General features: G+C 41.7%; 1 protein-coding gene and 1 pseudogene across 3 annotated transcripts in view; both read left to right on the forward strand.

The window, feature by feature from the left end:
- The window catches only part of LOC139207417 (protocadherin alpha-C2-like), an 89,410-nt gene extending 78,084 nt beyond the window's left edge, over positions 1 to 11,326 (forward strand). For all 3 annotated transcript variants that reach the window (XM_070837135.1, XM_070837134.1, XM_070837133.1), the window contains exon 4: positions 8,215 to 11,326. In XM_070837135.1, the coding sequence (XP_070693236.1) occupies positions 8,215 to 8,522 (308 nt within the window). In that variant the 3' untranslated portion in view covers positions 8,523 to 11,326. The remainder of the gene's footprint in view (positions 1 to 8,214) is intronic.
- Positions 11,327 to 21,688: 10,362 nt separating this feature from the next.
- On the forward strand, positions 21,689 to 24,420 carry LOC139207645 (protocadherin beta-16-like; annotated as a pseudogene).
- Positions 24,421 to 25,260: the final 840 nt, after the last annotated feature.

Here is a 25,260-nt window from a genome sequence, read left to right on the forward strand (position 1 = left end):
ATGTCATCGCATATGATGCCATATTCCCTGCCCCTAACCAAGACTCAAGACCAAAGATGCCCTTCATGCATTGAGGAGAAACCCTTGACTTTCCTCATGATGACAGGGAAGTAGGGTCAAAAAGGATTAAGATTGAAATAAAGGATAAGTGACCTCGTAGAGGAAAATGGAGGAGGAAACAGGTGAGACCAGACAGATGTATGTCCAATGAGCGGACTGGAGCGAGGACGACAGCCCAATTAAGATTAGATAAAGAGGTGATTGGTTGTAATTAAGAATGTAGGGACGGCCTGGCCTGGTGTCTTTTATAGACAAGAGACAGTGGGTTGGGCAGGCAGACAAACTACCCACACATTAACTACTGTCCCTTCCTATCTACACACACACACACACACACACACACACACACACACACACACACACACACACACACATACACCACCTCCTCCATTCTGCCATCGATTTCTTGCCTTGGCTGAGGACTTATAGCCTGGAGGCACTTCAAAACATGAGAGACAAAGAGATTGAAATATAGAAAGAATGACGGAGAGAGAGAGAGAGAACAGAACAGGCTTTCGTGACGTCTTCAGGGTGGGTCAGTGGTAACAAGATCAGCTGTTGAGGATTTAAGGTGGTCTAATTAAGCCATGGCAGTTTGAGAGCAACACATTGTGTACACACTAATCTTGCATTGCCTGAGGGCTAACTGTGCCTTCTTCATCTCATTGTTAGCCAGGTTAAGAATGGAAATATTAACTGAAGGCTATATTAGCTTCAGGTCAGATTTTAGGGTTAGATTAACGATAATTCTTGGTTAAGATAGTATTCATAAGTAAGTATTCATTTCTAGAGCTCCCTGGCTGGATGAGAAGATTGAGAAAGATTTGTGCCCTGACTTTCAAGTTTGTTCTCTTTATCGTGTCTCAGAATGAGAGAAATGGAGATATTGATTCAATGTGGCCTGTCACATCACTATGAGTCATACGCTGTTCTATTTATAACTAAATCATCTTGTTTGTTAGGCAGGCTGCTGTCTTTAGGTGGGGAGTAGGAGTATATGGGAGTTTGGTTTGTTGAGTAAATTGTTTCAGTCTGGGTGCTGTACCTACAGGGTGCTGTTTTGCCTCACAGTCTATTTTTTGCTTCAATGTGAGACACAGAGGTTCAGCCGCCGACAACGCCCCTGTTTTTTCTCCTCTGTTTCCAAGCATGTAGATTTGTGTAGTGGTATCAATTTGTGTGTCTGTGTCGTTGCATCTTATTCTGTTTTCGTGTGTGTGTGTTACGTGCTTGGCTGTGTTTCTGAGTGTGTTTTGGCTGCCTTCTTTGTGTGCTACTCCTGCTGTGACAGATGGAGCGCAGCCCACGCCCAGATTAACAGACCCACATTAATGAAATCAGGGTTCTGCTCGCTGTCTGTCTCTCTCTCTCCCTATCTCTCACAGCTTTGTCTCTAAACCGAGGGCACACAGGAATTCAGAGAGAACTGAGTCTGAAAACTGCAGAATTGCAAGCATCCCCTGGAGAGATGGACAGAGAGAGACATGAGGGAGGGGGGTAGTGGGTTGGGTGGGTTGCAAAACAAGCGATTGAAAAGAAACAGGAGAAAGAGCAGTGCAGGATAACATGGATAAGAAGGTAGAGAAGTGGTGGACATGAACTGTATGAGAGGTGGTGACAGTGACTAAATCAGACTGATTGACTGTAGCAAAGTCTGCAAAGGAAAGAGAGGAGCCTGTACGAGGCTGCTGTTGCTAGGGGAGAGTGGTAACACTAGACAGAGGGAGAGAGAGGAAAAGAGAGAGAGAGCTCGCAGCATTATTCTCCATCAGCACAAGCACTGTCACCATGACTCCTACCAATGTCCTACTGCTTCACTGGAGGATGTAGTTTCCACGGCAACCATTCATGGCCCGTTACATTGGCAGGACAGAGAGGAAGGGAGGTGTCTGTTATATAGCAGGCGTACAAACATATGGTGTGGGACAAAAGGTGCTGAAAGAGGGGGTGAGAGGGGGAAAGAAAAAGCAGGTTGTGGAATCAGATGAAGGACAAGACAAAGGGACAGGCTGACTGAAATGCATGCACACGAGAAACGGTGAACGGGAGTGATAGAGATAACAGAAGTAGGGAGTGAGAGTTGAAGGTAAGAGGTGTAAAGTGAAGGAGAGAGCAGAAGAGTGACCTACATACACTGAGGCGTACTGCAGAGGTGGATGCAGGTTTACTTTTTTCTGTATCGGCCCAGATCACAAACACACACAGTATACAATGAAACATAGTCACAGAGGCACAGAAAAATACAGATTAGAGTTTACAGTAATCAACTATAGCAAAGAAAGAAAAATGGTGTTTAGTCTCCTCAAGAAGCGTATGTGTGATTTTCTATAAGTACATTTTAAGTGATTTCTCTGAGTGGTGGGTAAAAAGAGACAAAGAAGAGATAAAAACAGCTGATTCAATTCAAGGATAGATGTGTGCTTTAGAGCTGGTGTCTTCAAGTTAAGGTGTATTTGATACAAAAAGATGTATGGTACAATCAGAAAGGCAAGGCAGAACAGCCTGGAAGCTGTCAGGGACTTGCTGAATCTGAATCCCTCCACTCCATCTGTTTCCTGTTCCTGACTTCAGTTATTTCAGTTCAGTTGTTTGCTTTTCTTTACTGTCACTCTGTTTTTTTTTTTTGTCACCATCCAGAGTCTCTGAGACTTTAGATATTTTGCCAGCTCTCTCCCTCTCTTTCTCTCTGGAGAATAAATCAATTTCTACTTCTCCGTTTCTTCTTTTTTTTTTTTTTTATCATAGCACAAGCACAAACTAATATACACACACAGAGATACTCAAACTCCCACACATACCCAACATTCAGTTTTATTTTTATTACGTTAAGTCCCATCACTTGGGATTGCTTGTGTCCACCATCTGCCACATGGTCCAGCTGGGAGCAGACAGCAAGGTGCTCAACCTGGCATGAAACCCAAATATACACACACACAGACATACACATGAAAACATAAAATAAGATGCAGCGACACGGACACACACATGTTGTACACTTAAATATGCATATGCAGAGACATAATTGCTCTTACATACTGACAACCATCATCACGTCATCATTATTGTATTATTACTCACAATTTCTTTATTTCTTTCTTTGTTAGGAGATTGGGGAATGTACGGTAATTTATGTGGGAACAAAAAATGCATTCTTCTATCACCACCCAGGCATATCAGTGAAATCACAGACACATGAATAAGAATTAGGTTTTAAATAGACAGCAACATCGCATTTCTTTTTTTTCGAAGTGGGCCCACACTGCACAGCACACTAACAGATGCAGGTGCTATCTTGAAGAAGGGTGTGGTCCCAGCTGACTGTTTGCTGGTGTAACATTCACAGATTTCTCTACCACTGCAGTGTTGGGGGGAAACAGAATAGCACCTTCAGGATCTTTTAATCCTTTTTTTCCCTCCTCCCACCCTCGATGGTGGTGTGCATCGTGTTTCATATCTGCATCCTTGCACTTCCTGGCCCCTCTTCTTCTTCCTCCTCCTCCTCCTCTTCCTCCTCAGCTTGTTATGTAACACTGCACTGCGCTCCACTGCGCTTCTGCCCAACTGGCCGATGGTAGGGCGAGACAAGGGGATGAATAAAGTAGACGTGGCAAAATAGAGCTTTGGTGATTTTAAGTGGCTGTGAAAACCTTGGGCGGCACAGGGGAGCGTAGGGACATTCACATGCAGAGATACTGGATTGAAGACTCCCGAGAGATCAAACTGAAGGGAAGATATGGAGAAAATCAGTCTGTAATGCAAAATTATCAATTTCAATGGTGTGTGTGTCACTCTAGAATTTAAAATACAGAAGGTTTCAGATAGGCCTGCATGGAGAGTGATAGAGCTGGAGCAACAGCCATCACTCTGAAACAAATAAACCATCTTGTCTCTAATGTGCCCGGTAGTTATCATTGATAGACAAGCTGTTTAATACCCAATCACATTAATGTAACCATAAACACTGATGGGCATGATAAAGACTTTGGTCAATATCTGGGAGGGACGGGTGTTGGCTGGCTGAGTTCTCACGCAAGATTAGTTGAAAGGTCAGGGGAAATGAGCAATAGAGAGAGAGGGTGACGGGGACAAGATAAAGAGGGACGTTGTGCAAGAGGAACAGAGAGGCGAGAGGAGAGGAAGTTTTGCTCCGCAACAGCCATCGACAAATCAGATCGAAGCAATGGCTGTGTGGAGATCAGTGTTGGGTGAGGTAAGTCTGTTAGCAGCTTGAAGGAAGAGATGCAGAGAGGAAGCAACGAGCAAATAAAGGGAGAAAAGACATATAAGGAGGCAGATAAAAGGGATAAATACAGAGGGAACAGGTCAAAGCCTATATTTTCAATGTCATCTATAACATCAAAATTAGTTCATTAATGTTAGAAATCATTTTTTTAGAAAGTACAAAAGGAAACTCCCAAGCATCGAAGATTATTATGATATGACCTTTTCAGTTGACACAGCCAGACTACAGTGTGTCCCATGATTTATTATTGCGCCTTGTTTTTTAATCCAGCATAAGACATTGACCCTTTTCAAGAGAGTTACCCTGCTCTGCCTTACCCTTTTCCATCTGTCTGCTCTCACCATGACTCATCACTCTCCTGGGAGTTGTTTTGTTTATGAATGTAAGTTTGCATGGGGGCACTGGTGTCTCATCAAGTTCCCACATTGAATTAGGCAGGTAATTTCTTAGAGGCAAGAGAGTGGACACTTAAGAGCAAAGTATTGCCGGCACTCAAGTATTCTGCATTTTTCATTTAGTATTTTTGTGCTGTGTTTTCTGTTTCTGCCCTCCTTTTGAGGTCATAGAATCAGGGTCATGTTTCTGCTTGGGGACTCTGATGAGGACACGGGAAAGACTCTTGCCTTGTAAATGAATGTGACTCTAGCCGTCTCTGTGTCAACATGTGGAAGAAGCAGCGACTGGATGTAGCCTGTCCTGTCTTAATCTTCTCAGTCTCTGCCAAATTCTTCATCTCTCTGTGGCTCTTGCTGCCGTGTTGTTGCAGTCGGTGACAGTATGAGAGCTTTTTGGGGAATAGTGATGTGATTATAGTGATTCAAATGCATGACCCACTTAATTCTTGTTGGTTGGTTCCAGTGTGATTTAAAGAATTCAAGAAAAAATTAAACTAGCATAATTTTTGTTTATTCAGCTAGTAGCCAATTATTTCCTCAATTAATCTGAAAATTGTGAAAAATTCTATTCACAAATCCAAAGATAATGTCTTCAAACCACTTGTTTTTTCCAACCAGGAGTACAAAACCCAAAGATATTCAAATTACGGTGTCATACAACAGGGACAATGAGCAAATCTGCAAACGGGAGAGGCTGGAACCTGATATTTGATGTTTGAAAGATTCATTGATTATATTTGTACATATAATAGTTGCAGAGTAATTTTGTGGCTGTTGACTAATCTGTTAATCAACTTATCATCTCAGCTCCAGTTCAGACTACAATTTGTGTGTGTTTAAGTGCACACATAAAAAAAGATTTAATGCCATTGTCTGCTTCAGTTTGGACAGTTTTCCTGCAGAAGGAGGAGCTTTACAGCAGTGCGTGCCTCTATGCCAGATAAGGATTGTATGCTAAGCAGGAGATGTCATGTTTGCCATGGATTTACTCTGTGAATTCTTCACTGTGAGCAGATCTTGCTGAGAATTGTCAATTGAAAATGGTAAAATATGGAAGGAAAAACAAGTAAGAAGAGTCAGCAAAGTATGAACTAAAATGAGGGGGAAGAAGATTGAGATGCATAATAGTTATAAAAGGGAACTTATAAACTACATAATTTCACAAATTAAAGCTTGTTAATGATTTTGACTTATCGCCAAAGAATTTGTTTTGATTAGTTGTTATTGTGCATCTGTATAAGAATACAATTCAGTATTGTAACAGACAAACTGCATTCAAGACTCATGTTCTGTCCTAGTGACATAATGGGGAATTTATGTTTACCAGTCCGTCCCTGTGGTCACTTAAACCACTATCTATTGTCTCACCCAGGTCATCATATTCGATAAAATGCACCTTCCTGTGACGGTACATTCATAGTTTTGTCAGAGGTGTGTTTGCATTCTCTTAATATGACAACTTATTTTCTATAAGAGATGCAGCATGATGAGAACTGAAACCAAGCATAGAGTGTATATATTGTGGCTGGCTGAGTAATACTGTGGTAAGATAAGATTGGAAGCTGGTATTCTCTGCCCAGAGTACACCATGAGGTCAGGCTTCTTCTTCCAGACACTGTTCCTTCTGGTTGGATGGAGCCCTGCTCAGTTAATCTCCCCTTTGGAAAGAACTCAGAAAAGGAGTCAGAGAAATAAAAGGAATATGTGAGGCAAGTGCGGCAAGTAGGTCACTGCTGTGAGGAAAGAACCAAAGTGACGGGGTCTTTTGCTGGTAGACTGTGCTTAGTTTTGTTATATACTGCACATAGAGATTAATATAATGACACACATTCACACAATGAAGGAAAGGTATAATCTGGTTGTTAATGCCCATCTAAATACAGTTAGATCTGCGAGTTACTGAATGATGTTTGCTTTGTGTCCACTTTTCTTAACGGTGTTTTCTTAACTTTTTGACAAGGAATTGCTTATGTACATGTGGCCAACCTTTTAACCATGTAATTTATACCTGGCGATTAGACATTTCTGTCCATTTAACTCACCCTGACCTGAGGAGACTCCCTAGAATTCACCATATGCAAGCACACAGGGACTTTTTATACAGGGCAGAATATAAATACAGATCCATGATCTGATAAAAGTAAAATGTTGCTTTTCCTCCAGAACATTTCAGTGAATTTTTATTTAAACACCACAGTTTTACTTTTTCTTCTTTACCTTTCACAGCCTTTAACGTAATGATGAAAGGTTTAATGTTTCATCAAACAGTGCCATGGATGTTAGCTGTGGCCAGGAGGGAGCCTTTGATTCATTACCCACTTAACAGTCTCTTCTTGGAAACCTCCCATTAACTTCCACCTCCTCCCACCTTTTATAGCATGTCATGGCTGCTCCTCGTGGAATGCCACACATTACTGACCGATTAGATTTTCACAGTGGCTGCTGTGGGTATCGCTGAACTCTCCTTGCAGTTAAAGTTTTCACACAGTAGGCCAGATTTATTGGTAGCCACTAATTTTACAGTCAGTCACTGAGAATGCCATCTACAGGTACAGCTTAAAAGGATCCGTCTGAGAAGAAATCAAAATGTAGGGGGACTTAATAGAGGTACTAGTTGATTACATAATGACAAGCTGCAGTTAATTAAATTAAATGATGCTAATCATAAATATGGACTGTCGATAATATTTATTTATAGAAAGTTTTGTAGAGCTACTGTTTGAGAAATCATTAAAAATACTTCTAATGAAATCAAAAAGAGGTGGAAGGACATAAAATGATGTACAGAAGAAAAGATTGCTCTCAAAAGATACAAGCCACCACAGTGCACCTGTCATCATCAGAACGTGCTTTGTGCAGTAGCAGCTCGAGTTCAACTTTAAATTTAGCCACCCTGTACTCCATAGAAATCTGTGCTAAATGTTTTACATATATATGTTTTTTTTATTATCTGGTTATTAGAAACATCATGTGATTACTTTAGCCAATAATAAATAAATACAATATCTGAACATTTAAGAAAACAGAGGTTGTTTGTTCATTGGACGTTACATTTGCCACCTTACTGTCTACACCTGTTCAGACACAGATATGTTTCCAAATAGAGCTGACCCTGTAAATTGGAAAAATGTTTATAAAATCAGCAGAATGCATTCTATCAACCTCCTTTGTGATTTGTCCAGTTATTTATTCAATGCTCCATTCAATTTGCATACATGAAGGACAGACACAAGCTGTACCTCAGATGCAGGCAAACTGTGCCTCCAAGCTGCTGTGCTTCATAAATAGCCTTCATAAGATTCATGTAGAATGCATCACAGATGAGATGCTAAAGGCTTAGTAAACCTCAACCAGTGCGTTTGAAGAACTTAGGTTTTTATGTTACGATTCAGAGTGTGTACAATACTGGCACGCTTGGAAAATAATAACATTTGGTCATTTTAATAATCACATTTGTTTTTTAGCAAGTAGATAGCAAATAACAACCTGTTGTCCATCTCTCTGTGGTTCTTTCAGACGCTGAAGGAGGCGAGGTGTCCCCCCCAATGGGTGCTGGTGTAGACAGCAACAGCTGGCACTTTCGCTATGGCCCTGGCGGTCCAGGTGCACCCCCACAGCACCTGAAACCTGGCGAGGTTCCCCCAGAAGCCTTCATCATCCCTGGCTCCCCCGCCATAATATCCATCAGACAAAACCAGGGAGGAGAGGACGACAAGAGCGATTTCATCACCTTTGGAAAGAAAGAGGAGGCCAAGAAGAAGAAGAAGAAGAAGAAGGAGAAGAAAGACAAGAAGGATAAGGGGAAGGATGACGGAGATGAGTAGAGGAGCAGAAAGAGAAACTAGTCAAGAAGACAAGGGCGTTGTTAAAACAGAGGTACCAACCAAAGTCCTCCGGGCAAAAAGAAAATGTGAAAACTATTATACATTTTCCAGTTTCATTTTATTACCTGTTTTCACTGATAATATCTTAATGCTCTTTCTGTTATGAACCTGGCCTTACCAAGATTTATTTTACCTTCAGTCTCTTTCTGAGGTAAATTATTGATCTTGCCTTGATAAACAATAAAATGATTGATTTTGCTCCACGCCCCTATGTGCCTATACACCCCGAGTCAACTCATGTCAGTCATCTTGTCCAATAGGGAAGGATAACTCTCTGCCCTCGTCTTGAATTTGTTTCTCCTTTAACCCAGTGGGCACGTTGGCACCTCTGTCTTACCCCCTCCCCAGTTATGATGTGTAAACCATTCTCTCTAAGAGAAGACAAGTACTTTGTACGAGAACAACAAAAAGCTCTGTGCCAGCCAAGGAAAAGAAGAAAGACAAAGAAGATTGAGACAGATGTATACCATCTGGAGCTGGACACATACTACTTGTAAATAGCACAGGAAAGAGTCACTGAAACTAAGGCTAACAAGACACTGCTGCAGATTCCTTTGGTAATTACCAACAGTGTTTCCTGAGATCTTGCTGAAACCACATGCACACACACGCATGCTGACACATTCAAACATGCATACACATACACACACTTACCATGACAAAGTAGACACGGAAAGCACTTGAGACTTGAAGGAGAGAAAGTCAACAGACATCAAAGAAATGTGCTTACAACTAGACACTGCAAGCTTTTTTGCCCTGCAGTCGCCTGTGCGCTGCGCATGTGTACATCAGCTCTCTCAGGATGGAAGCAGCATCCTTTGCAATCACTCTGTATTTGCTCACTGCATTTGAAGGACACAGAGAGCTTCTTCTCCAGCCAGAACCCCAACTGAGGAATGCAGAGAGCACCAGAAAGATGGAGAGATGGGAGGATACCTCACATTCTCCTGAGGATCACAGAGGGGAGAGTCCAGCTGAGCTGGCCTGTGACTCTGCTTTCAGTCAGTGGACTCTGATGAAACCTTGCAGAATATCCAGAGTCTTGAGATTTTGATAACACCGTCTCTTCTCTCCCTGCCACAGCAAAAGCCTAATGCTTTCTGCTTTGAATGTTTGGTAGCAACCAGTCCTTACCTAATACCTTGAGTTTACAACTGCTCACTTGCTTGTACTTGCCACGAGCCGTCCTCTCCTCCCCCGATTGCCTTTTTCCACACAGTCATCCATCCTACTGACCTTCATGTTATGATGAAGTTTGGGAACTTCTTCTGTTTTCATCTATTCTCTTAAGAGCTCACTGTTACATACTCTGTTTTTTTTTCTTCCTCATAGCTTTAACTGCTTTTGCGTGTTTTGCCCACCCCATTTACCCTCTGCACCTAACCCCCGCTCTGACCCCCTTGCTCAGGATCGATCCTGGGAATGGCCTGCTCTGAGCATTGTGGTGTGCTGAGAACAGCATGGAGTAATGTGGATAAGGCCTGGGGAGGCCCAGTCGGGGGTCTGTGCCCTGAACGCTTGTCAGATGTCTCTTTAAGTGCACAACGGTTCAGTGCTTTTAACTTGCAAGTACTACAGTACGCTGTTCATTTCCTGTTTGTAGCCACTGATGAGAGGGGACAAGGTGGGATGAGGCAGAATACAGGGATGGAGGACTGGGATGAAGTGAGGATGCAGGTGCCGTGGGCTGGCCCTCCCTCTCCATGTACAAGAGAAGAAAGTTGTTCTCCAAATTGATTGTTCAGGATTGTTGATTCGTATATTAGCTTTTACGTACGCTGTAAATGTAGCGTAGACTTTTCATAGATTGTCTCTACATTAGTAATTCAAACCTGCTAAAAATATGGGCATCTATGGTTTCCCATCCCACAGCTATATCCCACCAATCCTCTCTCAGGAGGTTTTGAAAAAGGGGCGCACACTTGCCTCAAAACCTGCCTCTGTCGGTTCCCCTCCCCTGCCTGTAACTTGTTGCCACGTCCCCAAAGTTTTGCGGCTCAGTATGACATCACTCCATTAAGTGGCTGCTGCATGTACTGCTCTAAGGAAACACATACTATATAGAGAAATATATATATAAATAGATAGATGGCTATGATTTTATTCTTTTGTATTATCATTTTTCTTCATTACTCACACAGGAGATATTTGTATGTACTTCTGTCTGCCAAACATCTATGTACTACAATCTTCACGCTCCACAGATGTTGTATGGCATCCACTAAACCTCTTTTAGATATTTGTAAATGCTATAGTGTGATACCTTTCAACGCAAGTTTATTATTTTTCTTTTACCAAATATGTTTTTTGCTTTTGAGAACAAGCAAAGCAAGAAAAAAGGAAACAAAAAAAAACACTCTCTATGTCCAGCTTTGACATGACGATTTAACTAACACTGTAATATTGTAACTGAAATATGTATGATCCTATGATGAGCTATCACTTCCCTTTCACTCGAAAAAAAGAAAAATTACTGAAAAAATATTCCAGTGTAAAGACAATGTATATGTAGTGTATGCTTGTGTTTAGTGAGTGTTCATGCTGTCATTCTTTCCCAATGTATGGTGGTGAACTATGGTGGCAATGGGCTGTCCTAAATGGACTAGCCCAGATCTGTTGTAACCCTTTTTTTGTACACCCGCTCATCAACTGTGACAGTAAAGTAGTGATTTTCATTTATTTCATTTATTTTCTGACTTTTTTTATTTTACCTAAATGGATACAGTGGTAATGTGTTTTGTTTATAAATCACTAATAAAATTTTCTTTCTTAAAAATAAATGACTTTATTGTCTTGGGGCATATACATGTGTTTGTGTCTGTGTGTGTGTTCTGTCAATATTTTTAGTTATTTATTACATATCAACTGACTGCTTGAACTTGGATAAAAGCTTTTAGTTTTTATCTAAAATGGTAACATGTTTGAGTACACAGTTCGTCTGTATTTTTTAAATACTGTGTAATGAATTAGACTATTTCTAATAAAAGATAGCCTTATGTAATGAAATCCTTAATTAGAAATCTCAAGAGAGTTAACAAGAGCTGATGAAACACTCCAGAAGAGAGGGAAAGAATGACTCAGTAAGAGGAAGGAGAATATGTACATCTTTTCACATCAGAGATTGCCAAGACTGATAAACCCTCTGCAGGCTGCTCTCTATCACACATGCTCACATTGCACCTCTTTCTCTGCTGTGACAAGCACTCAAATGAGAATGACCTGCCCAGGAATGTTGCCCCATTTCTCCTTGTTGAAAGCCATGGTCACAGATGGTCCAAACAGTCCCTTGTGAAAGGAAGCCTCCAGAAGCACCATAATGTAATAGAGTGGCTAAGTAGATTTATTGTATCCCAGTGGGTGAGTCTGTAGAAAAAAAGATCACAATAGAGAGACATCAGTCATGCTGGCCTAGATAAAATGCAGCATTGATAATCAATAATTTTATCCAGTCATCCACTCAGGCACCCAGCTTAATCATTTCCTTAAGGGGCATTTAGAACTCTAGGAACTACATCTAATTTCCTATTTTGTTTCTTTGTCTGGAATAAACTAAATGTTGGGCTTATTTGTGGCTGAGAGCTGAATAGATCTGTTTGTACATCCTTGTTTCTTTCTGCTGATGTATAAAGGTGATCAAAGTCTCCCTCTCTCTAGTTTTGGTTTTCATCTTACATCCGGTAGCAGAGAGAGAAGTTCAAGAGTTCATGTTTTTAAAAAATGCTTGTGAAAATGTTCCCATTCTTTATTTCATTTTCTCCAAGAGGCAGATAAAAAATGGTTTCTATGGTTACAGTTATTTGGAGAACAGTCTCTATGGCAACCACCTTATATACTTAGCAAACCAAACACAGGAAGGTTGAAACAGCGTGGTGCCATAGATGGGGTCATGGTATGTGTGGTGGTGTGCCCTTTCATATGCCACTGACAGCACAGATGACTATGGCTGCTGATTTGATGATTCAATACCACAAACAGTGTCTCTGACTCCTCACTGACATTTTACTGTTAAGAACAACAGATCCATGGAAGAACAACACTTTAACAAAAACCACTAACACCCACACATTTAAAATGCCTGCAGTTATAATTCCCATGAGCATTCGCAAAATGTGCTCTGGTCTTACTGAATTTTGGCTCATTTGAGTTATACAAACAAATTAACAAACAAGCAAACCGGTTCAGTGTGCAGGAAAGTAGCCTGCAGTGTTTTGTCTGCAGAGCAGTGAATCTCTGGCTAATGAATATGGATATATATTATGGTAGAGTGAACAGAGCCATGCGAACAGAGCAGTGAGCCAATGTGTTCACTCTCTTTATGAGCTGTCAACTCCTCAGAGACTCAAGTAAACCACTTTAAACACAACATAAATATAACATATTGTGTACTGCATGAGTCTACCATCATTTATACAATATGAATCAAACTGAGAGACAAAGACCAAAAAGGGTCAAACAACTAAAATGGTCTGATGATTTTTGCTTTAAACAAATGATAACACAGACCACAGTAAACATATGCCAATTTAGGGACCACAGGAGTTGAAGTGTGCATGTGTTTGTCTTAGCGGGTGTGTTGGCTGGTGATGTTGCCAGCTGCTGTGACTCAGCAAAACCATCAACCTGCTGAGGAAAGCAAATGGAGTGACTTGGAAGCAGCCAGGATGAATGATGATGGAGAGATTAATGTGCACAATAATTTTGGCCTCTGACAATAACAGCATAACAAATACCACTGTAGAGACAGAGTGTGTCTGAAAAAGTGCAAAGGAGTTAATGGAACAGACAGTATGCTGAGAATTAAGTAAATTTGCTTCAGACTGTTGTGATTAATGCGAATGATCTTCATTGGCCTCCTGGTAGCCTAAATATAAACAAATAAGGTGTGCAAATGTGGCCTTGATATTTGGTGTTTCATGGAGTTTACATTTAATGAAATATAGTTTAAAAAGTTGAATGTAGTCTCTGTAGATTTGCAGTTCATAAGAATGTCAGCTAAATTCAAAATTGGATGACTGGACACAAGGTTCATTATGCTGAAAATGGCAGGAAAAAATAGATGAAAAGGGGTGACAAAAAAGTTAGCTATATATCTCTAAATGAGGCTGCGAGAGGAAATGACAATGAAAAGCTATGGATGAAATACTGTATTGTATTTCATTTTCCATAGAAGTAAAACATCAAGGCATGTGTGCTGTTTTATACTGTACAATACAGCTCACATGCCTTGATGGTTTATTATACAAGGTGTCACCACAAACTGTAGCTTTTTCTTTTTATCGTGATTATTACCAGCGCTGGAAATCAAAAATAGATGTGCTGGTATCCACGGTAATAATGTCTGCCTGCAGTAGCCTAATACACACAAATATTGCAGTCACAATGCAGAGGTCATTTGATAGGCTACTGTGCCAATGGCTGTGCTCTGCATTTTAGAGTGTAACAGATGGAGGGCGTTGGACTTCCTACCATGATGCACTGCCTGCAGGATGTATCCCTTTGGACACTGGCTTTCATCATTTTACAGTCACTTGAATGTAACAAATCAGGAGATGGACGTAGATGTGTGTGGGTTGACAATGTCAGAGATTTCCAGAAACTGTTAAAATCGAGGTTCTTGTTATTTATAATATAATATTACTGTTTCATCATACTAAGCTACAGGATGGCAGCACATAACATTTTCCATTCACTCCTGTTTGCTGCACTTATTCAATCAGCAGGAGAGATGAGTATAAGGCGCCATCTCCTGGTTAGAGAATCACAGCACATTTGGCCACAGTGGCGGAGCATACAGAAAAGAGAATTTGTCCCATCTCATTTGAACTTTCACTCAATTGATTTCAGGATTACTTAGATCACAAAGCGGTGGAGAGCAGGGTAATAAAACAAAGTACAATTAAACCTTCAGTGTAATGATGTGTTTTTTTCATCATTTTGATGTCTTTGCCAAACAGTTTGTGTTTTTGATTCTGCTTCTTAGAGAGATGTTCAGTTACAGTCCCTTCAATGAATTAAAGAAAAAAAAAAAATCCTTTAAAATATTGTTGTTTTCCCTGGTTCATTTGTTGGTAAATTCACTGTAGGCATTAATACAATAGGCCAAAAATGTGTAAACAGACAAAGAAACAAAAAAATATTGCAACATTGGATCAAATTTTGCATCACTGGTGTCACTGTTTTCACTAAATGATACTGTCAATTGCATTGATATTAGAAATACACATATATTGAGACCTTTTCATACTTTGATGTAATTTAGTGCAACAATTCAATACAGGTCAGTTTACATCTGTTCAAATTTGGCCATCATGCAGCTTAAGAGAGGCTGGTTGTGCATAGTTGTCCTTACTGTAAAGACGGTCTTTAAATCAGTGCAGGTACCAGAATCCACAGATAGTAGACAGTCACTAAGTTAGGTGAAGTAAGAGATTGATGACAAGATTGCAATCCCCCCCCCCCCAAGAATTTCAGATACATTATTTTTACAACTATGTTACATCTCCTTTCAATGATGGAAAGGAGACATTAACATGGACAATCAAAACAGATGGAGTAGTTGTGGTACAACAACAATTTATTGACTTACAACTATAAACAAAATTCACAAGTGTGGAAGAAGAGGGTGGGATGAGGGGTTGTGCCAAATAAACTCAAACAATTAAAATAAAACAGGGCCTAAACTGAATCTGGTTTTGAAAACAAACTCAAACAAAACCTGACTTATCAAAAAGAGAAGCTTAACCAAATAGAAACACAGAGGTGGCACCAACCCTAAAACCTATTGTTTCTAGACAGTGTTATCTACCTGTGTGAGAAATGTATAGGGTACCCCATCTTACCTATCCCACCCCTCGTTCCACCAACCTAATCAACTCGAACAAACTCTAGTTGACTGGCAACATTCAACACCACATCCAACAGCTCCAGCAGACCATGCAGACCTCTCGATCACTGCAGGCAAAGTCCTTTTATAGGAGCCCTGACAGTGATCCACACCACACAGGTGCAGGCCAATTAGCTTGATGGCACTTGAGAGCGGAGGAGAGAGAGAACCAGGAGGAAGAGACACACACACACACCCACAACTGCACTGTGCCCCCTGGCTTTCAGCCTGGCATGTAACAATATGTAACAATATGTAACAATATGACAGTAAACAGTATGTGCCAACTATTAATGTAAAGGTTTAGTTGGTGGAATTATCTTTATCTTCTATGATAAATTTAATTTCTGTGCCTAAGAATACAAACAGCAACATGTTGATAAATGGCATCCCCATAGTAAGAAATACGAAGAAAATGTGTCCTTTTTCTACAACTCAAAGAAAAGTTTAAACTTACTACTTACTATATTCCAAGATATTTGAATTCTGTCCCCCTTTTAATATCAAACTGGGTAATAGAGGAGATATACAAATCCTCGTCTGAATCTTGAGACAAGTCGTGTTTCAGTCGTGTTTCAGTTGCACTATTGCATGTCTTGCATTGCATTAAAGGAGAGCGATAGGCTCACACATGCAATACTTTTTCTACAGACATTGTGAACAAGAACAAAAGACCAAACATTCATCCCTGCAGTGTTTGTATATGGACCAGAATTCTGACTGGGGTGTTCTGGATATCCGGATGTGTTATGTGTTCTTTTTGCTACAAAAACTTACATTCAAAACATGTATCTAAAAAAATAAATATGACATTATTGTAACTGTCCTAAATAGAAATACAAATATCACTTTCTAAATCTTAAACTAAAAAATCTTAAAATAAAAATGTGGCAATTTGTAAACTACATATTTAAATAAACATACTTGAATAAATATTCAGATAGATATTTAAATATATCGGAAAGATATTTAAATTTTTTCTAAATTCCTGTCTCCGGGTGGCGGATGTAATTAAGGTTTAGCACCGGTCCGTCACATAAAATTGTCCCCTCCAGTCAGTTGAATGCAGTGGTAACTCTGCGGTGGCGGTGCTCTCTTCTTTTGCTCTGCTTTCATCCTGTTGTCATTTAAATGTTAAATGTTAAAGTCCAGCAGTTTAGACGAGGTGATTGTGAAGACCAGCTCAGCTGTTCGGGACTTCAGCAACTACGACATAATCGGTAAGTCTATGTCTTCACTATGGTAACCAACATGTCAACAGAAATGGCGCGTAACGGAAGTCGACCATCATTAGCTTAATACCGCAAAGTATGCGGTACTTGCTTCGTACAAAGCTAGCACGGTTCAACACACATTAGCTACTTTGTTCAGCGTCGTTTAAAAAATGACAACTTGTAAGGACTCAAACATGTAACCTGGTAGGTAACATTATTTTGGTTTACGTTGTATGTTTTTTTCTGAAGCTCTAAACAAGTTTACGTTTTCACTATGGTAACCAACATGGCAACAGAAATGGCGCGTAAAGGAAGTCGACCATCATTAGCTTAATAACGTCAAAGTATGCGGTACTAGCTTCGTACTAAGCTAGCACGGTTCAACACACATTAGCACTTTGTTAAGCATCGTTTCAAAAATGTCAAGTTGTAAGATAAGGCCTCAAACATGTAACCTGGTAGGTAACATTATTTTGGTTAAGTTGTATGTTTCTGAAGCTCAGAGCAAGCGCTCTGGATGGGCAAGTACTATGCCAGGTGACTCACCGGACAGAGCCAATTCAGGTGACCATCGAACCAGACCACACAGAGCTCATGTACTTTCACCTATTTGACTCAGCACAGCACCCATTGGTTCTGGGATACCCATGGCTCCAGAGACACAACCCCCATGTAGACTGGCGATCAGGACAAATTAAGGCCTGGGGGGAGGCCTGCAGGGGGTGCAAATCTGATTTTATTTCTATGGTCAGAGACTCACAACCTGAGATGGTGGACCCCGCTGAATACCCCGACCTTGCCAAGGTCCCTGAGTGTTATAGGGATCTTAGGGAGGCATTCAGCAAGACTCGGGCTACATCTCTGCCTCCCCACAGACCTCATGACTGTGCCATCGAACTGCTTCCCGGCGCACCCATCCCCAAGGGACGACTCTACTCCATCTCAGGGCCCGAAAGGAGGGCCATGGATGAGTATATTGCTTCGTCCCTCAAGGCTGGGATCATCAGACCATCCTCCTCCCCCGCTGGAGCAGGATTCCTTTTTGTGGGGAAGAAGGATGGTTCCCTCAGACCCTGTATAGACTATAGTCCCCTCAATGCCATAACTGTTAAGAACCGTTACCCACTCCCAGTATTATCCTCCGCCTTTGAGCTGTTGCAACAGGCTACTGTGTTCACGAAGTTAGATCTCCGCAATGCTTATCACTTAATCAGGATTCGAGAGGGGGACGAGTGGAAAACAGGTTTTAACACCCCGACAGGGCATTATGAGTATCTGGTGATGCCTTTTGGACTCACGAACGCTCCAGCAGTGTTCCAGGGCTTCATCAATGAGGTGCTGAGGGAATTTCTGAATGTCTTTGTTTTCGTTTATTTGGATGACATTCTTATCTTTTCCCCTGACTTAGACTCGCACCAGGCTCATGTCAGGTTAGTCTTGTCCCGCCTGTTACAAAATCAGCTGTTTGTGAAGGCGGAAAAGTGTGAGTTTCATGTTTCCACCATCTCCTTCTTGGGCTATATCATTTCAGCTAATCAGATCTGCATGGACCCTGTAAAGGTTAGTGCTGTTGCCGATTGGCCTACACCAGGTAACAGGAAGAAGGTGCAACAGTTTCTCGGTTTTGCCAATTTTTATCGCCGGTTTATCCGAAATTTCAGTTCCATTGCTGCTCCACTGCATGCTCTCACTTCTTCCAAACAGCAGTTCGTGTGGAACCCGCAGGCCGAGGAGGCCTTTAGGCGCCTGAAGCAGGCTTTCACCACAGCTCCAGTCCTCTCTGTTCCTGACCAGCAACGGTAGTTCGTGGTAGAGGTCGACGCCTCCAACACGGGGGTGGGCGCTGTTCTGTAGCAGAGGTCTGCGACAGATGGACGGGTTCATCCATGCGCCTACCTCTCTCGGAAGTTGACCCCAGCAGAGAGGAATTATGACGTGGGCAACCGGGAACTGCTGGACGTGAAAACGGCCCTGGAGGAGTGGAGACACTGGCTGGAGGGAGCAGAACAGCCGTTTTTAGTCTGGACGGACCATAAGAACTTGGAGTACGTCAGGAAAGCAAAGAGACTGAACTCTCGTCAAGCCAGGTGGGCTCTGTTTTTTAGCCGTTTCAATTTCACGCTGTCCTATAGACCGGGCTCCCAGAACTAAACCAGATTCCTTGTCTCGTTTGTACGATCCTGACCCTGATGCCAGGGACCCCGAACCCATCCTACCACTACCTAATGTGGTAGGAGCGGTGTCCTGGCAAATAGAAAACGATGTGCAGCAGGCAATTGGTGATGACCCAGTTCCGAGCGGATGTCCTGACAACAGGCTATTTGTTCCGGAGCGATTGCGCCCACAAGTTATACACTGGGCTCATACGGCGCTGCTCACATGCCATCCAGGTACGAAACGGACAATTTTTATAATCAGACAGCGGTTCTGGTGGCCTACATTGGCAAAGGATGTTTCAGACTATGTATCTGCATGTCATATCTGTGCTATGAACAAGACTTCTAGGCAGGCACAGATGGGATTGTTGCATCCGCTGCCAGTTCCAGCACGCCCCTGGTCACACCTGTCTATCGACTTTGTCACCGGACTCCTGTCCTCACGTGGTAACACTACGATATTGACAGTGGTAGATCGCTTCTCTAAGATGGTGCATTTTGTGGCACTGCCCAAACTGCCTTCTGCCAAAACGACAGCCAAGGTAATATTACAGCACATTTTCAGGATCCATGGATTTCCCACAGATATTGTGTCTGACCGGGGGCCACAGTTTGTGGCAAGATTCTGGAAAGAATTTTGCCACCTCATAGGGGCCACTGTCAGCTTGTCCTCAGGTTACCACCCCGAGTCAAATGGCCAAACAGAACGCCTTAATCAAGAACTCGAAACATGTCTGCGATGTCTTATTTCCCAGAACCAGACTGCCTGGAGTGACCATTTGACCTGGGTGGAGTATGCCCACAATACACTTCCTACCACAGCCACAGGACTCTCTCCCTTTCAGGTAGTACATGGGTACTAGCCACCTCTGTTTTCTGCCTCAGAGAAGGAAGTTACCGTACCGTCGGCACAGGCTATGGTGTCTTGTCCCGTCTCTCACTTCCTGTTTTATTTTGAAAACTAAAACTCTCCTCTCGTTTCAGGCTGTGGACTTCCTGCCCTTGTGTGTTTTCCCGCCAGTGTGATTGTCTGCCCCGCCCTGATTGTCTCCATCTGTTCCCCATTACCTTGTGTATATATTGTCTGCGTCTCCCTTTGTCTTGTGCCGGATTGTCTTGTCTTGTCCAAGCGTCAATGGTCTAAAGTCTCTTGAACCAAGCCATAGCTTTCCATGCCTTGTTGTAGTAAGTATCTTGTTTCTGTAAGTATTGTGTTGAATTAAAAGCTTGTTAATCTGTCTGTGAGTTCTCGCTTCGTGCTTTTGGGTCCACCCTGTCTCTGAGCCCCGTGCTTAACAGTAAGACTAACATCTGTATGTCTCATGACATACATCTGTGTGATCATCTCTTCATCTCTGCTTGAAGCTAGTTGGTTGAGAATACATTTGCAGCTATAATTGTAATGGCTGAATCTGCTGGATTTCAAGTTGCATCGTAGGTAATGGGGGCTCAAGATTTTGCAAAGAGAGTAATTTGTGGATTAATAAAGACTATCTCTGCCTTAGGACAGCAATGTGAACTGACCGTCCTGAGTGTCGCAGCACTGCAGTGCTAAATTGGAGAAGCAATTGGGTCATAACGGAGACTTTGTTATACACTAGTTTCATTGTGTTTCTGACTTAACTATCTGCCTTCACAGCACAATTAAGCGGATTACATTTCATGTTGTTTGTGTACTTGTATGTGCGTGCACCACTTTGTTTTTAAACCAATTTCAATGGAAACCGTTCATAGGCAATGTTATTATAAAGATAAACCTTGACTTCTATTTTAAATTACAGGCACTAATATTGTAGAGGACGAAGTGGAAAGACCAAGAAGATATCTTTGTCTGTGTGTGACACTTTCCATGGTGCTGAGCTGATTTGGGTCTGTGTTTACTCACAGTTTTGTTTGATTGATCCAACTGTCTTACAGCCTTAATCTTCAGTCTGCTTTTTAAATATTTGGCCACATCCATCCTTTTATAGGGATAAAGATATATTGGCATATTGAAGATTATTGGTTGTGTGAATTATGGATGTTAAGTATGAATTATTATTTATTACATATCTGGTGTAACTTAATCTTCTGGGACTACGTGGGACCCTGACTGGAGACAAAACAGTAACTCTAGGACCTGAAGTCTTTTGTTTTATTTATTTATTATTTATTTTTGTAGTCCCATGCCATGAGCCTCCTGCTGGCTCTGTCCGTGGTCCTGAAACAACTAGTACAACTGAACCTCTGTCTCTTTTAACCATATTTTCTAAATTTGTGGCATGTTTACTTCTACTACTACCACAACTGCTACTGCTACATCATCTATTACTACTAATAACAACAATAATAAATCGTTATTATTATTATTTAATTATTGAAATGCCCCTTCAGTGATGTATTAAGCATGATATTTTGTAACAAAACATTAAAGTAAGAACTACAAATAAACATAGATAAAGAACTTCAGAACAGCTGAACCAATAAGCACTAATATGTTGTTTGTAATATATGTTTCGTGTTAGGAAGACATATCTATAATACATTCTCATGTGATTTGACTTTATCCATAAAGCAGTCAAGAGTTCATACCTGCAACAAAATCATGAAGCATGACGTGTATGTTGCGTACTGACATTAATCTACAGTTATGTAAATAATGAGGATTTAAGCTTTAAGGCATTTTTGTCCTGTAGACAAAACTCATTGGACATAAAATTAATAAAATAATGAAATTGTCTTATTCATTCGGTTACGTGTTTTGTCTTTGAACATTATATATATGATTGTACCGTGTGTATTTTACACGAGCCACACAGTTCGCGTGAAAGGCGGTGAAGCGAAGGCAAGTTAAGGTTTAGTTGAGTATATTGTATGCAGCTGTTAAGAGTGACAAGCGGCTCATGGTGCCGCTGTTGGCCAGCACAAAAGTAGCACACACATCTCCACCCACTCTTACTGCATTCAAATCGGTGGTCATTTCTCAGACGAATCTCTTCTTTCCACCACTATTGTTCTTCGCGTTCACTGTTGTAAAATGTTGGATTATTGAGGATTCTTTGGAATAAGGTCTTTTTTGTTCTGTGCCGTAAATTTGCTAATGACGTGGACGTGTGTATTTCCGAGGATGGCAGACAAAGGATTTTCAGGGCTTCGTCGGATCTTGTGCTTTGCTTCCTTCATTGTAACGCTGCACCTCGTTAATGGAGACCTGAGTTATTCTGTTCCAGAAGAGATGAAACGTGAGTCTGTTATTGGAAATATCGCCAAAGATCTCGGTCTTGATCTGAGGACCTTATCTTCCCGAAAGGCCCGTATTGATTTTGAGGGAACCCGTAAGCGGTACTGTGACATTAATCTGAATACCGGAGATTTGATCACATCGGAGAGAACTGACAGAGAAAGCATCTGTGGCAAGAAACCCTCGTGTGTTTTAAAAGTAGATCTGGTGTTAGAAAATCCTCTGGAGCTTCATCGACTAAGTCTTCATGTTCAAGATGTTAACGACAACTCACCAAAATTCAAAAAGAATTTGATTGAAATAGAAATAAGGGAGTCAGCAGACAAGGGCAACCGCTTCTCTATGGAGGAGGCCCATGACGCAGATATAGGTCAAAATGGTGTTCAGAGGTACAACCTACAGAAGAACGACAACTTTATTCTAGCTGTTGACAGCAACAAGGTTGAACTCGTCCTGGAGAACACCCTGGATCGAGAGAAAGACAAAGAAATGAATTTGCTCCTCACAGCTTTAGATGGAGGCTCTCCTCAGAGATCAGGTACTGTAGTTATACACGTCACTGTACTGGATGCTAATGATAACACCCCAGTGTTCAGCCAGGCCGTTTATAAAGCCAGTCTGCCTGAAAACTCTCCTTTAGACACTGTTGTGGTCACAGTGAGCGCTACTGATGCAGATGAGGGAGTCAATGGAGATGTGACGTATGACTTTGGACACGTATCTGATGACGATGTAAATGTTTTCTCAATTGATCCTAAGACGGGAGTAATTCGAGTAACTGGTGTGATTGATTTTGAAGAAGTTAGTTCTGTTGAGGTAAGAGTGGAAGCTAAAGATGGTTTAGGACTGACTTCCTACGCTAAAGTCATCATAGACATTACTGATGTAAATGACAACGCCCCAGTGATATATCTGAAGTCTGTGACTAACCCCATACCTGAGAACGTGTCACCTGGTACAGAGGTGGGCATCATTAACGTGCAGGACAGAGACTCTGAGAGTAACAGACAGGTCCGCTGCTCCATTCAGCAAAACGTCCCTTTTAAGTTGGTTCCTTCCATTAAAAACTATTATTCTGTGGTGACCACAGGACAACTGGACCGTGAACTAGTGTCTGATTACAACATTACAATCAGAGCCACTGACGAGGGCTCTCCACCTCTGTCCTCCTCTAAAAGTGTCCAGTTATCTGTAGCAGACATCAACGACAACCCGCCTGTGTTTGAGGAACAGTCGTACAGCGCATATGTGAGTGAAAACAACAAAGCTGGCTCCACTTTATGTTCCGTTGCTGCTCGAGACCCCGACTGGAGACAAAACGGCACAGTGATTTATTCTCTGTTAGCCGGTGAGGTGCAGGGCGCCCCGGTGTCCTCCTATGTGTCTGTTAACGGAGACACGGGGGTGATCCACGCTGTGAGGTCGTTTGATTACGAACAGTTGAGGAGTTTTAAAGTCCAGGTGATGGCCAGAGACAACGGTTCTCCTCCGCTGAGCAGCAACGTGACCGTCAGCGTCTTCATATCGGACGTGAACGACAACTCTCCTCAGATCCTGTACCCCACCCCGGAGGGCAACTCCTTCATGACCGAGCTGGTCCCCAAAGCTGCACACGGAGGCTCTCTGGTGTCCAAAGTGATCGCGGTGGACGCGGACTCCGGACAGAACGCCTGGCTGTCCTATCATATAGTGAAATCCACTGATCCGGGACTTTTCACCATTGGTGTCCACAGCGGAGAGATCAGGACACAGCGGGACATTTCTGAGTCTGACAGCATGAAACAGAACCTGATTGTGGCAGTGAAAGATAACGGACAGCCCTCTCTGTCTGCCACCTGCTCCATGTATCTCCTTATTTCTGATAACTTGGCTGAGGTGCCGGAGCTGAAGGACATTTCTTATGATGAGAAGAACTCCAAGCTGACCTCATACCTGATTATCGCTCTGGTGTCCGTGTCCACGTTTTTTCTGACCTTCATCATCATCATCCTGGGTGTGAGGTTTTGTCGCAGGAGAAAGCCCAGACTGTTGTTTGATGGAGCAGTAGCCATCCCCAGCGCTTATCTCCCTCCTAATTACGCAGATGTTGACGGCACAGGAACTTTACGCAGCGCTTACAATTATGACGCCTACCTGACAACAGGGTCAAGAACCAGTGACTTTAAGTTCGTGTCATCTTACAATGACAACACGCTGCCTGCTGACCAGACTCTGAGGAAAAGTCCCACTGACTTTGCTGAGGTGTTTGGAGATCTAGAGCCGTCTGTAGAGGTAGGACCCGTTCAAAGTTCTTCCCTGGTAACAATGAATTTTTCGGCTTGTTTATTGAGTCCTTTTAATGTGGCTGTAGCACATATTTTTGTGATTCGAAATTTAAAAGTGACAGTGTGGTTGTTGAAGGTAACTGTTTGCATAATGGAGGGAAATCTTGTCTTTAATCACTGCCCTTTATATCAGGAAATGATTACACTTGTTTGCTACTTGTTCTTCAGAATCATAGGTCTCCACACTGTTTGTCTATTGATAAGAAACATTTTTTTCTATTGTAGAAATCTATACTTGTTGACTATAGCACAAAGTCCTTTTCCTTCACAGTCTTGTCTAAGAAAGCTTAACTTTGAAGATGACTCATTGGCAAAATAGACAATTTTAACATTTAATTCAGTTGGTAGGTTAAATAAAGCAGCCATTTTTGGATTATCTGAAGAGGGACTCATTTGGTATAGGTGGTAATACAAAAATATTCCGACTGAAGCATTTCCTCGACCTCAACCTTGCCAGCAAAAAAATAGATAAAATAATTTGCCTCATGGAAAAATGTGTAGTTACAAGAACATTGTTACCAATAAAATCTATTCGCAGAGCAGTTATTAGTGTCACAGAAAGTCCTTCATGCATGCTGTCATTTTTGTTCAGCTTTATCTTGATCGCCTTATAGGTCTTTTTTCAGTCATTAGAAATTGTCACTCATAATCACTTATCAACAGGTGATGTAAACGTAGCTCCGAGGTCACAGTCAGCCTACAGTCAGATGTCTTCAGCTTTGATTCTGCGAATTAGTTTGTTTACGTTTGTAAAACTGTCTGTTCCTCACATGAATAGAGTCTAAGAAAACTGGCTAATAGACCAACACTTCCAACACCTATCCTGCCAAATCTCAAGGTATCTGTCCGTGGTGCTGAAACACTCCTCAGGCGCTCAGGCA

Source organism: Pempheris klunzingeri, chromosome 9 (assembly GCF_042242105.1).
Source record: "Pempheris klunzingeri isolate RE-2024b chromosome 9, fPemKlu1.hap1, whole genome shotgun sequence".
Classification (NCBI taxonomy): Eukaryota; Metazoa; Chordata; class Actinopteri; order Acropomatiformes; family Pempheridae; genus Pempheris; species Pempheris klunzingeri.